Source organism: Colius striatus, chromosome 3 (genome assembly GCF_028858725.1).
Source record: "Colius striatus isolate bColStr4 chromosome 3, bColStr4.1.hap1, whole genome shotgun sequence".
Lineage (NCBI taxonomy): Eukaryota > Metazoa > Chordata > Aves > Coliiformes > Coliidae > Colius > Colius striatus.
This window is the reverse complement of record NC_084761.1, coordinates 49,317,879-49,332,381: the sequence shown is the minus strand read 5'-3', so window position 1 is coordinate 49,332,381 and position 14,503 is coordinate 49,317,879. Positions and strand designations below refer to the sequence as shown.

General features: G+C 35.8%; 1 protein-coding gene across 2 annotated transcripts in view; it reads left to right on the top strand.

Moving 5' to 3' along the window:
* Window positions 1-14,503, top strand: part of GRID2 (glutamate ionotropic receptor delta type subunit 2) — a 737,077-nt gene that overhangs the window by 134,425 nt on the left and 588,149 nt on the right. For both annotated transcript variants that reach the window (XM_061992861.1, XM_061992860.1), the window contains exon 2: window positions 7,343-7,498. In XM_061992861.1, the coding sequence (XP_061848845.1) occupies window positions 7,343-7,498 (156 nt within the window). The remainder of the gene's footprint in view (window positions 1-7,342; window positions 7,499-14,503) is intronic.

The following is a 14,503-nucleotide window of genomic DNA, read 5'->3' as shown; positions in this document are numbered from 1 at the left end:
CAGATCTCCAGCACCTGTTGTGGCCAAGTTGATCTCAGATAATCTCTAAATGAATGAAAATTAACAGGTTTTACATAAAATACCTGAAGCATTGGCTTTCACTGTATGTAAATATGTTCAGAAAAGCTCATAAAAAGCTGAGTCTTCATTTTCTTTGTCAAACTTTCAAGCTACCTTAATATTCCAAAACTGGATAGTATAGTCTAGAGAGGAAAAAAAGAGAAGCAGAAAATGAAAAAGTGTAATACGGTGGAATACCCTCCTGTAGTCAAATCATTTGAAACAAATAACAGACTTACAAACAAGCAGAGTTATAGTGGTTGTTTTACTGGGAGATTGGGACATTAAAGAACAACTGTGCTTCAGCAGAATTAGAGGCTTTTGTGTTTAGACGATAACTGCACTTTCCTTGCTTTCATTATATTTTAAATAAACTTTGCCTCTAGCAGTATGCCAGATTGAAAAACCTGCACAATTTGTCATTAATTTTTTTTTTTTGTTTCAAATATTTAAAGTAATAAAACAAAAAGCAACAAATGGAAGGAATGGCCATGTCATTTACATGATGTTCCAGCCCTATAGCTATGTTGTAAACAAGGGATTAAAAGTAACAGAAATGGACTGTGTATTTTTTATGGTGTAACTCCCAGAGTAGGCGGAAGTACCTTCTGGAGTGGTTAGTGTGGCCATACAAAGTTGACAGCATAAACTCATCAGAGTCTCATTTTAAGGTGTGACTTGAGAGAGAATATTCAAATGCCTTAAGTTAGGCATGTGCATAAAAAGCATTTGCTGAATTTGGATGTTAATGGGGAAACATAGTAGAAATCTCTTTGATCCTCCAGTCCAGCTCTTTAATCTTTGATTTAATTTTGCCTATCTAAGAAGGCAGCTTCTTTAATTCCTAAATACCAATATCACACAGTTCATTTGTGTACATCCACTACATTGCAGAACAAGATGGCAGGACTTGAAGAGAGGGTATCTTCCTTGAAAAATAATTGAGATTTTATGTGTTTTGGCTTTTCATGTGTTCTGATTAGGTGTGGATTGTGGATTTACAATTATTTCTATTTAAAAATTAGATTATAAATGTATGCAATTATGTTTGATTAAAGAATGTGGTTTTGAGATAGCGGCAACCCATATGCAGAGTTATGTAATGTATGGTCAACTACTCTCAGCAATCTCAGGGAACCTGCCATTGCTTATGGCATAGCTTGGGAAAAACCTTAACCCTTCTCTATCAGAAGCAGATCTGTACAAAAGTCCTTTTTTAAAAAAAAAATGACAGTAAGTCTAGTGCTTCTTTTGGTTGAGCAGTCTTGCATCAATTATAATCAAGGAACTGCAGAGAAGTTTCTCTGGTCCTGCCTGTGCCACTTAACCTCACAAGTAGACCTTCCATATGTATGTGTAGATTTAGTGTTGACAAACACATTCTGTTAGACTGATTAATTTTCTTTGATGATAAATAGTGAAAGATATGTGCTGACGTATTGTTCACAATTTCTTGAGCTGTGCTTTAAAAAATATTAAATATATAGAAAAATCTTACCTTTACAGTTTGGTGGGCAAGTGGACATTACTTTCTCTGCAGAAGGAGCTGGCACAAGTCCTCCTTGGCCTACCCATCTGTCTCTTTCACTGTCATCAAGAGAGTTGTGAAAGTTTTGAAAAATTAAATGAACAAACAAGTAGTGTTTTCAAGAAACTTCAGCTTGGCCAAGATGCACATTGGTTCCAAGATTCCCATGGTACACAGTAGGGACTCTCTGGGAAGCAAACGCATGAGGCTGATGGCTTCGTATGCAAGAGACTGCTTCAGGACTGAGCTAAAGCCCGTGTGAGCCAACTGTTATCCACAAGGGCTGGGGAGCTCGATGGACGAGCCCTGTGCCATGCCTGGTATCCGCAGTGTGACTTGAGAGGTAGCTGAGGACATATCTACTGGAAAATCCCTCCTTGTAGTAAGTAGATGGGGGATTTTCAGTCCCTTTGTACTTCAGTGAAAAATTCAAGCTTACTGTGCCCTTTCTGAAGGGTTAGAGACTTAGTCAACTTAAAGGAAAAAGGTGAAGCATGCTCATGTTTTCCCTTCATTGACAAAATCAAGATGTGATTGCACGTACTCAACTGCCTTAGTCAATAGAGAAACTTAGCAGTTCTAAATTTGTCACAAGTCAAATTTAGGATCCAAGTGTATTAGTGCATGCTGAATATCATGGTAATGGGAACTGTAAACACAAGGGAAGGTCTCTGTGTGTGACCTTCTAAAATCCTTTGTAAGCACAGTCAGACTCTCAGACTGTCAAGTCCCTCTTGTTCTTGTTGACAATAATCCCATTACAATATAATTTGCTTTCTAAAGCTCTCTATATATCTTGGTTCCATTAGACATGACAGTATGTGCTGTGGAACAGCATTTGCCATATAGTTAAAAATGAAAAGATTCTGTAAAATTGCTCCTAAGCAGACACTCATATGATCTACAAATAACATGAGATTTTATTCCACGGGGAATCTCTGGATCTCACATATCAGTCTTATTGATTTGAGCCCCCAGAAGTTACTGTCTCCGAACCCTTTTTTGAGAGCTAGAACTGTAGTGATGCACTCATGGCCCTGAAGGACATCTCAGATGAAGTTCGCTATGAGGACTTAAAACCTAGCTTCCAGTTCAGAGTGTTGACAACATGGTCGTCCTTCTCCAATCAGCTGTGTTAAGTTTTTGTTTCAGAATAATAATGTAATAGCAGCAGTTGAGAAGATACAGTAGAATTTTATTCAGACACAGGAACAGGCAGACAATATGAATAGGATAAAGAATTTTTCGTAGAATCATCAGTTGCTGAGAACATCACATAGTCACTCAAAAAGTTACCCATTTCCTTCCTTTTCTTTCCAAACATTCCTAGACTTGTGAACTAGCAAATTGTTGGGCAAACGGTGCATTGCCTCTGTTGATGAGGTATGTGTGTGAAATGTTATAAAGTAAAAATCAAACTTACGTGCTGAAATTGAACTGTGACCTCAATTGACAATAGCATTTAATCCATGTACTCCCCCTCCTATTTGAAACTAGGTGCTTAATTTCCTGGGACTAATACAGGCCACTGAGGTCCACAAATATCATACTTTCATAGATAATAAAATTATAATACTTGATAACACTGAAAACAGTCGTCTTTGTCCTTTCTTAGTCAATAAAAAAAGAATATTGGTTTAAATCACTTCACACTCCATCCTTGCAGTCATGACACATTTGTCTTCCATTTTTGTATTTTCTGGGCTGATTCCAATAGGCTGCACAAATTACTCAAGAAATAGCTGATAGTATCTAATTTGGATTATATTTTTATACTTATGGGTCAGTAGGATAAGTGATCTTCAAAAAGCTTTTCTAATGATGTCATTGGTAGTTGGTGAACTTATTGAACATTTATAGAATTTGACCTATATTCATTAAAATTGACAGATTTATGGTGATGTGGTTGAGTGTGAATGTGACAGTTAAACACAAAGAATTGTCTGCTAAGCCACAGAACATTATTGATGTGCTGAGGGTTTTTAAAAAGCCAGTAGAGAATTACATTTGTGCTGTCCTCATCCAGATTCTGAAATAAAGCTGAAAGTAATGACATACTAATAAAGCAGGAGAGGGAAACTGGTGCGAAGTAGTTGCTGTGTCAGCATGTCATCTCTTGATGCAATCATGGGAATACTCCTTGAGTACAGTTAGAAATGACATGTTCAGTGTGCGACCTGTTTCAGCTGAGTAGTGAGGGTGGAAGAGAAATGAACAATATCTATTTTTGTATAATTTTGAAGACTTTTTTTTTGCTTTGTGAGTAGTTTTGTTGCACCATTTTCTGGACAGCAGTTGTCTTACGGTATCTGTAGAAATAATTTGCTTTTTCTCTTCAGCTGTTTCTGCAACAATTTTTCTCACAGCTGAAAGGGTTCATTTTGTACACGTACTTCAAATAAGTTTGTGGTCACTCCAGTTCTCTCATTTTGTAGATGTACATGAGGAAATGAAAGAGTACGTAGCTCTCACTATAGAAGCAATTTTGATACCCTTGATACCCTTTATTTGTTAATTTTTGTTAGTTTGAGGTTTTTTTGTACTTTTTTAAAGGACTACGTTTGAAAGAATAAGCATCAAATTTTCAGTGATCACAGCAAGGAAGCAAAAACATACCTCATACAAAAGTAGTGAAAAGCTGCATTTTGAGCCAGCTGTAAAAATTTTGATAGACCTGTTTCCCATCAGAAAATTCACTCCTGTCAACCAGAGGATGATTCCTGAAACCATAGGAAAAACAAAGTATTCCCAAAATATTAGAATAATCCAAACAATGTATTTAACCTTTTCATTGTCGTATCTTTCTTTTAGAAAACAAATAAAAGTAATACCGCCTCCAAACCCTCCTCCCACCCAACCTGTGCAATGTAGACACATGGAATATATTTGAAATGAAACACAAAGACCTAAAAAAGTCTATAGGAGGGTGGGAAAAAAATTCTAAATGATTCAGGGCATTTGTGGCTTGGTGGATTTTTAAGTTTTCTTAATTTTTTTAACAGCTGAAATTAAAATTTGAGAATCAATTATGAAATAAAATTTCTGGTATCACTGTTTGAAGTTTAATGCATGTGCTGCTGTGCACTGCCACCTCCTGAAAGGAATTATGTCACAGAATCAAAGAATCTTAAGGTTTGGGGCTCTTAAAATACTTTTTGTGTATCTAAGTTAGGTGCTGTAATGAATTAAGGCTTTAGTTTCTGAAGGAAACTAATCTAATTCTTGCTAGTATGATTAGGCAGGAACTACCGTGACAAGTTTTTTACAATTCACCTATGAATGTGTTTGTTTAAGCTGTGGAGATGCTCTTGAACTAGAGCATGGATACTGTCTGGTTTCTGTGAGGTAGCTTGCTTAAAATATCAGATATAATATTGATTAGAGTGGAAATTTTGAAATTTGTCTCTGATACAGGGACCTGTAAATTACATTTAAAATGATCAGAGTAAAAGTGGATCCAAAAATGAAAAAAAGCAGCAAGAGAGAGCATCGTTTGTGAAGGCTGCATGGAGTTTTGTCTAACCTGGTTCCTTATGTGTCCAGATGCTGTCAGAGGTAGAATTTGTGTCAGTCTGAGAACTGGGAAAAAAAGCATAGGAGCTTATTAGGGATATCCGTGTGTGAAAGAAACAAGAAAGATTCTCAAGAAGGTCCATCTGTTGAGAAACTGATGCTGGACTGGTGAGTGTACTGTTTAGAGAACAGTTTTATGCTGCCCAGTGGAAGTGATATGGAGCTGGAGGGGAATTCTCTGCAGTGTTGGCTGGAAGGTCTTTGTTTTGCCACGCTGTTCTGCAACACAGTCAACAGCTGCCTTGTGTGTGTGCATGAAACCTGTGCGTGTTTACTTCCTTCCGGTGTGGCATTTGTTACAGAATTACACTACAGGGATAGAATTTGGCTAATTACAATCATTATTTTCTTTTTTTTTTCCTTCTTAATTTTAACCTTGTTACTTAGCAGCAACATAAAATTATTTCTTCAAAGGTTGATTAGCAATGTTTGCTGGGATATGTCATCATCATCAGTATAGGTTTAGCTTCAAAATGACTCACTTGTGGCTTTGTTTTGCAGTGTTCCATGAGGTTAGAAACAAATAAGTCTTTTGTACCCTTAAATGCTACCTAGATACAAAAAAATAGTCATCTTTGTGGAGAAAACTCAATTTGCAGCATCTTCTATACCAAGCGTGTATGCATATTCTCAGCCATGTGCACCTTTGTTTTATGGAGATAAATAAAACAAGGGAAATAGAAATGGGGGCAAGGCAGAAAATGAATGCTTTCAGCTGAGATTTGCACAGAGCTGACAGGTGAATGAAGTGGAGAGGTAAGAAACAGCTGTTCCAGATGGCAGCAGCTTCAGGAGGGAAAATGCTGGAGTCAAAGCAGTTGGATTGTAGGAAGAGATGACTCTCCTGTAAGATGAGTGGTGCTGGCAGGGAGATGAGTGTTGGAGGTCAGTGGGAAAAATATAATAAACACTGTGTATGAAGTTTATTTCACTTGAAGTAGCCATTTCCTATAAATGAATCATTTCCAGTTCTTTTCAGCACTGATTGCAGGTATTTACCTGCAATCATCAGTGATCATCATTTTCTATTGTCTTTGGCTGCCTTGCCACATACACTGCGTTAGTTGAGTTTTATATTGGCAACAAATATTAAAAAATAAATCAACCTGAAAACTGAAGAAATTTCATAATGTTTAAATACAATTTTCAAGTGTCTATTTTTGAAGTATCCCTTCTATCTCCTTATCTAGTGCCTGGAAATGTAAGTTTTAAAGGTGCTTGAAAATCTAACAGCCTTGATTTGAGGGTTTTAAACAATATAGCATTCTTCGTAGGACTATAGCACTGTATTTTGAGGCATCTCTGCACAAATAGTTCATAGAAGAAACAAATGTAAAATAATAGGAAATTAGAGATGCCACAAGTGACACTATAGTTTAAAGTATGCCGAAAACCCTAAAACCCCTATATTAGTCTCAGAATTCTTTTTCCATATACTTTTGAAGAATCAGCCACGTGAGGGTTGGATGCTCTCACTCTACCAACTCCCCCTGAGTTTAATAGTTTCCTGTTTATGATACTCTGCTTATATATTTTGGGGAAAAAGAGAGAACAGTCACTTTCTGTCAAATTTATAAAGGCAGAAATTATTTTACCACCTAAATGCAATTTACTGACTTCAAGAATCAGACAGTTTGCTATAGTGCTAGTTTTTCAAATCCAATAGGAATTAAACCTGCACTAGTTTATATCAGCTATTGACCTTCTGATTGATTGTGGTTGTCAATTCTGGCTCCTCTTCTCAGTGCTACTACCATTTTAGGCTTATTCTCATCATATTTGAAGTTTGTATTTTTTGTCAATTGACTTGATATTAAATGCATGTCCTAGCCTGTTGCAGTCATTCAGTTATTAAATGGCACCTCTGGAATGGTAATTCATTCTCAGTTCTTGGTCATATTCCTCTACAGATAATTTGTTTTGTGCTTAACTAGATTTCTCCAATATTTCTAGTTCAAATCAATGCTCTTCTACAATTATGTCTTTAATTGTGTCAAAATGTTGAAATTCTGTATACTGTGAAGCAGCTTCTGTTCTCTGTGTTGAGATAACTATTCTTCGGGAGTGAGCAAAGAGATGTTATATTGTAAAATATCTTAAGTGTTTATAATAAATTATTTTGAATACTGCAGGTGAAAGGTCCAATGTGATTTTTGTTCTTTTTTTTTTTTTTTCCCTCAGGGGCAATTTTTGATGAATCTGCCAAAAAAGATGAGGAAGTTTTTCGCATGGCAGTTGCTGATCTCAACCAGAATGATGAAATCTTACAAACGGAGAAAATCACATGTTCTGTGACATTTGTGGATGGCAACAATCCTTTTCAGGCAGTTCAAGAAGGTAGGACATCTAAACAGTTTTAAATGTCCAAAATGCTACCTTGATAGCTTCCTTGCTTTTTGAGAAATTGACTTATTTTTACACAGAATATCAAATTTTGCATTTAATTTTTTATATTAGCTGCTATAGTTTGCATTGGTCTAGTGACTTTAGGCTGTAAACTTAGCTTTCATCCATTTTATAAGTAAAGGGTCTAGAAAAATGATAAAGAAGTGAGACATAGTTTGCCTTCATCTTCTTTTTTGCAGACTGTTTTGAAGTTATTATCAGACTGATAATCCTTACTTTATGACTTCTTAATGATATTTTTTGGTTAAATTTCATGCAAGTAACAGCACTTGGTTGGAAAACATAGGCAGTTTGTGTGGATAACATTTTCAGCATATACATCTAAAAATGTTACCTATGTGATAAGAGATGACTCAGAAAGCCACCTGTATCCAATATGGTTTTGTACTCAGTCCATCCTTCTTCATTCCTCAATTATTGGACAAGAGTGGAAGATGTTGCTTTGGGCTCATGTGATAGTGGTAGGATGATAACAAGACTCAATATTTGAAATCCCACTGAGCTGGATTAGTAGATCGCTGGTGTGACAGTAGCAGTCTGGAAAAACAACTTTAGAAATATGAATTTGAATTTGTTATATCTTGACTGTTTTGAAACACTAACTTCTATCTGAGATGCAGATGTTTTTTGTAGATATATAATTACAGTTTTATAAACAAGAAAAAAGAAATCACTTTCTGTATCATTATTAGTCCTGTATTGATCCTTGAGGTAGAACTTGAGATTTAAGCAGCAAGCTTGCAAAAAATTGCTCTGAAACTTGTGAAGTCAAAGGTTAATACCTCTTTGTCTTCAATGGCCTGTTAGCATGGCAATGTTAATGAAAACGTCTTTAATATTTATATGACTTTTTTAATCAGTGACATTCTTGATTTTTGAGAATTTTGGAATTTTTTGTTCTGTAAATTTTACAAGTCAATGGATCTGTGTGATAAGAAGTGTTAGAGTCTGGACTTGACAGGGCAGAAAAATAAATATTTTTTAAAGTATTCCAATCAGACTCTATTCAATCTATTTAAATCTGAAAAGACCAACACAGAAACTGAAGTTATTAGATACTTAGAGAGGTTGATCGTTTTTAGATACTTTCTGTAGTGTTAGTATTTAACCTTTTTGCAGTTTTTCCAGAATGGATAGTGTTAGTTTATGCTCTGTGATTAACATTGATTAACATTGAAACTTACCTCCATAACTGTGGCCATAAAAAAACCACTTGGACAGAATGTACTACATGAGACACCAGAAAAAGATCATTGAAACACTCATGCCATTTTTACACTTCATTTGTAAAAAAAAAAAAAAAAAAATACTAGAATGAGGCAAAAGCTTATTTTTAAATGTATATGGTAATCAATATGCCCAAACTTTCCATTTCCATACCAGCATAACCATTTCCTTGAAAGCATAATGACACTGATATGAGTCCAAGATACCACGGCCTCTCCTATAAGGTAGAGCCTAATGTGAAAAATTATGTACTTTACTTTTTGTATTCTGTTATTTATTTTATTGACTTTTTTCCTATAGGCTACTTGAAGTTTTATTTTACTTTTTTTTTTATGGGTTTGACTTTTTTTCATCTTGTCTAAACTACAGAATAACTTTTAGAAAAAGTTTGGTAAAATGTTAATTTAAAGTACTAAAGTCATAATAACTTTAAATTTATTTAAATTTGTCCAAAACATTCCCTTTTTAGTGAATAGAGAGGTTCTTAAAAACATGCCCAGGATTTGGAATTTCAGAAAACATGAAAACATGAGCAAAGATCTGATAAACCAAGACTTTAGATACAGAGGAGAATGACTTTTTTTTTTTCATAATACTCCGCTAATGGACAGTGTGTATTATTTCTACTTTTAATTTCATTTCATTAGTAAAATTAGCAAACAGAGTGTAAACAGGAACTTAATACTGATTTTGTGATGTAAAAATAATTAATTTGAGAGAATTGGCTGCTGTGGGGTGCTTACTGTTCTTCCCCTTGAATCTTTGATTATGAATTATTATGGTATCCTGAAATGTCTTCTCTTTGTACCTTAGGGCATCTCATTAACAGTTCTGATTGGAGCGATAAGACTATTCCAAAGCTGAGTGGTTTTATCCTAGTCGAGCTGTGAATGACATGCCCCATAATATCACTGGAAGTTCCCCCAGGGACAGTTTATAGGCATGTGCTAACTCATGGAAATAGGAGGTGAAATTGAGTTTAAGTTAGGGAAATTTTTCTCCCCTTTACTATGATCTTTGTCAGAGAGGGCCAGCAGCGAGTGTGATATATGCATTTTACTATACAACTCATGTTTGCATGTCAATAACATGAAGTGTCACAAGCATCCATCAGAATAGGATGAGGTTGAGGTTACCTCACAAGGCAGGAGGCAAGCCCAGTTGGTCAGTCAGGGTGAGGACCAGAGAGGTGCATGGCTAGGTGTGCACATGTCCACAGGGGAGAGTTTGCAGAGGAAGAGAGTGGCTGAGAAGGGTGGCTGACACATGTAGATAGTGCATCCAAGGCCCTCGCAGCAGCTGCAGCCCAGTTACTGAGATACATCGTGATGGCACATACCTGTGGAAATGTCCAACATGGCATGTTCCTTTCTCTTTTCTTTCTTCAATACAATGTACCTCACAATGTTTATAATACTCTTTTATGTGATGTCTTGAAATATTTGTGTGCTTGTGTGATTACTGATGAATACTGTGGCTGGCTTTTTTATGCTGTGCTGACATATCAGGTGCTACAAAAGGAAAGCAGGAATTCAAGTTTTCTTTGTATAGACAATAAACGAAGTAGGGATAGTAATTTTTTACATGGAAGCAAGTTGCTATTTTAGTGCTACAAAAGAAGGAATTGTGATGCCAGATCCCTACTAATGGCAATAATAATATATATTAGAGTGACATTTATGTTGTTTCCTATGAGACTTAAGTTTACAGTCGTATTTAAATAAAGGTGGGATAGGCCTTCAAAAAGGTGTGAGTTCTACAAAATACTTAAACTGTAATTATTTTTTAAAAGAGTCATGTTTCTATATTCTTTTTTAATGAAAAGGCCTGTTGTTTTGGGTTTTTTTTCCCTGGGAAATATGGTAAAAATAAATGCATTGCCTCTTTCTTGTTTGTCAGAAAATCATTGTGTTTGCTTATCTTTTCTTATTTTTATAATTCTTGTGGTTACTTTAATACATTAATAATGAAAACCTAAATCTTACATCTTAAAGCCTATTATTTACTCCAGTTCTTAATTTTTCATTAATTGTATGGTCACATGGTTGCTGAATGGCTAATGTGAAATATGCGATAGACTGAGCATATTTGTGGGGTTCTCTATTTTGTTAACTTGGTAGACAGACTACTAAATATCCATTTCAATACACTTCTAATGATTCTCTAAACCCTCTTTGTCTTCTATACACTTTCCACAAAGCCATATTCTTACAATACTGATTTACTTATATTTGAGGGAAAGTGTTTTTCATTGATGCAGCTATTGTCTGCCGTAATTCTTATCCTAAGGCAAGTGGAGAGAGTGGGGGATTTGGTAACTTGAACCAAGGGTAATACTTTGTCTCATGCTGATCTGCCTCCTAGGGCAGTGCAGTTTATACAGCTTTCATGCTGCCATTTCCATTTGCACGCCAAGAGTTGCAGAGGAAACTCTGCAGGTGTTTGCAGTGCTTGAGGCACCCACAGCATCTGGAGGGTTGTTGAAGCTCAGCAGGACCCACAACCAAAGATATGTAGAGTCCTTGGAGGTCCATTGCCAATATTTTAAACTTCCTGGCAAACATTATATTTTTAATTTGTGGTTATATTTTTTTAATATCCTGCTCCCTTTTCCTACCTCCTTTTTTGAAATATCACTTTTTCCATGTCTTAAATAGTACCTGTATGATAATCCAATGTTTTGTTTTATAGACTAGCTATAATGCATGATGAATAGATTTGACTGATGCAGTTTGAAATCCGCTTTGTTTGACAACTTTTCGTATTGCAATCAGATATATGTAAGTTCTATTTTCTTTTTTTAAACCAACCTTTTTGTCATTCAGGTTAGTCATCAGAGTATGCTTACAGACACCAACTCAAGCCTTCATAATGGCTTTTGAAAGCTTATTGTGATCAGTGAAGTAAATAAGGCAGTGAATCATAACTAAATGGGTTTCAGCTGTAGAGTATCAGAGGTTTGTAGGGCAGCAATATGTATGAAGGTCACATGCAGGATTTTATTCAAGCAAAGTTTTATGGTCAGAAATTATGGCCTGATGGATACATCTGCTTTGGCCTTTGGGACTAGATGAATGTAATGTGATTGTCCTTTCCCATTTCTCTGATTGCTGTAGAAAGCTGTTTAAATCCATAGATTTCATGGACTACTAAACTTTCTTTCACTTTGTGTCACTTATTTCTTCAAATTTCTCAACCTTCCTTGTACTGTTTATTAACCAATACATGTTCAGTTTGAGATTAAACCTTTACAGGGTTGCACTTCACTGCCCTCCATTTCATTCCAGGTTTGCTCTCTTATTTCCCAATAAAATGGATTTTGATGTGACATGATATTACTAAACTGAGGAGGAAAAAATATTTTTCAACTGGGATTCGAACAGTAAAAAGTTAGGGGAGAAGAGGAGGAGAAGCATTTGAATAGTGATATAAAAATCAGAAAAAACCAGAAAAATGTTGGAAATATTTGCAATTGCAAATTGCTTGTCTCATCACTACTTCAGAAAATATAGGAAAAAATCTTTTACATTATCTGTTCCTTGTTCACCTACATAATGCACCAAGAGTGGTGGCTCTGTGCCCTGTCCTCAAAGTGCTGGGTGCGAAGCCTGGTACTCTTGCACAGGCTTTGTTCTTGTGTTAGTCCTGCTAACCTCACAAAATCAATCAGACCTCCAATTTGCATAAATATGCCACAGGAGTCCAAGTGTTGGCAGCTTAAGAAAAAAGATTTTACAGCACTGTGATAAAATCATCACAGTTGGGAAGAGAGTGATTGCATGGGAGAAGATGAGGGAGAAGGGAAGAGTGTGCGTTGACTGAACTAGAAAAAGGACATGTAATAGAGGTTTAGTTTAGGAGGAACAGGATGCATATTTAACACATTTTCAGCAACAATTTAAAATCTATTGTGACCTTCCTTTGCCTGAAAGTAATCTACCCAGAGCATACTGCAAATTGTAAACAGAGATAAGATTTATGCTGAGTAAAGCCTCATACTGTTACAGCAGTTATGGTAATTGCAAAACTGGACTCTCCAGTCTTTGAATCTTGGGCTCCAATGTTTTATAGTTACTAATTCTTTCTGTAGTAGTGTTTTCTTTAATTGCAAGACAACTTCTGTTTTCTTTGTTTCCAGTTTGAAAGCAACTGTAAGCTGCGCTAGGCCTTCAAGTATTTGATGATTAAAAGAATTTAACTCCAAAAGATCCCTCTCAAATCCAATTAAAAAAAAAAAATAAAATTCAGGCAATCAAGAATGGTTTTCTCTGGGGTAGTTTAAACAATGTGAGAAACACAGTTTGAGGAAAGAGGTAAAAACCTCAGCAGTCCATAATATCCATAGATGGCAAATCTAAAAATTTAAGCTACACATATTAGTGTGATATGAAGAGCCTTCTCTGATGTATGTTTTCCAAATCAGTGAGCCAAAGGGGGGGAAAAATGAGTCTTTCTACAGTGCAGGCTAGGGCAAGATCCCGCTGTCATTTAGTTACTGTTATCCACATTGTCTCACAAAGTACCTAAAGCCCACCGAACATATTCTTTATCACCACTGCATGTCTTTGTTGTGCTTTAAAGGAAGAATATTAGTGTTTCTATGGAAACCACTTTCCTTCAGGTGACTAGGAAACCCTGTAGCGTCCCACTGTTAAGCTCTGCTGCATCACAGCATTCAGATGCAGTGATACAGCTGGAGCAATTTATGTAGGACCACATATCAAAACATGGAATAGTGTTTCAGAGTTTGCATTACTTACCTCACTGTCTTTCTGCAGTCTTTTTTTCCTTTCTACTTTCTCATGACTTTAGAAAAGAAAAGTGATGACACTAATGCCATTGCCAGTTGCCAAAGTTTGGCTTAACATTAATTTTTATTTCAGTTTTTGACATTTGTATCAAAATTTCCACTTCCAAATGGCAGACAGGAATTTCAATAGATTTGAGAGAATATCCTTTCCAGGCTTTCACTTAAAAAGCATGTGATTGTGAGGCAGTCTATTAACCTCTTTACCTATTTTTAAGAAGTGAATGAAATAGTAAGTAATTGAACAAATGTGATGCCATTTGATGGTGGAATACAAAGTGAATTTTATCACATTACTGAAGAGGTAGCTAGAGTAGGTTGATATTCTGCAGTATTTACACTTTAAATCTAGACTGGATCATTTCTGGTTTTGCAATATGCAGATTTCCTCTTGCAGTTCACAAGTGCCCAGTATATGTTTTCATATGTTAAACATGGTGCTTCAGTCTGCTGTTAATGTACTCTGACAATCTGCTAGTGCTTTAGTTTTAACAGAGGTGTATGAATTATGATGTGATTAAATAATATTGGTTGCACATTTAACTGTTTAAAGACATAGTGCCTGAAGGCTTTGAGGATATTTTAACAAAGAGAAGTGTAGAGACAAGGCAAATAATAGATGCTTCATTTTCCTAGATACCAATTATTTAGCTAGCACCATAGGCTATCAGTCCCCTGAAGTAATCTCTTTAAAGAAGCAATGGTCACCATTTTTGGACTTCTTCCACATCTTTTTTTTTTTTTTTTTTTTTGGTGAAGCAATGTCCCCTAAAATCACTACAGCAGTCAATCATCACTGTCCAACTACAAATGTATATTCCTAGACAGGCCTCACAGTCTGCAAGCTTGCAGCAGGTTGTGACAACTCTTAAGCAATAAACTGCTAAATTCAACTGTTTTCT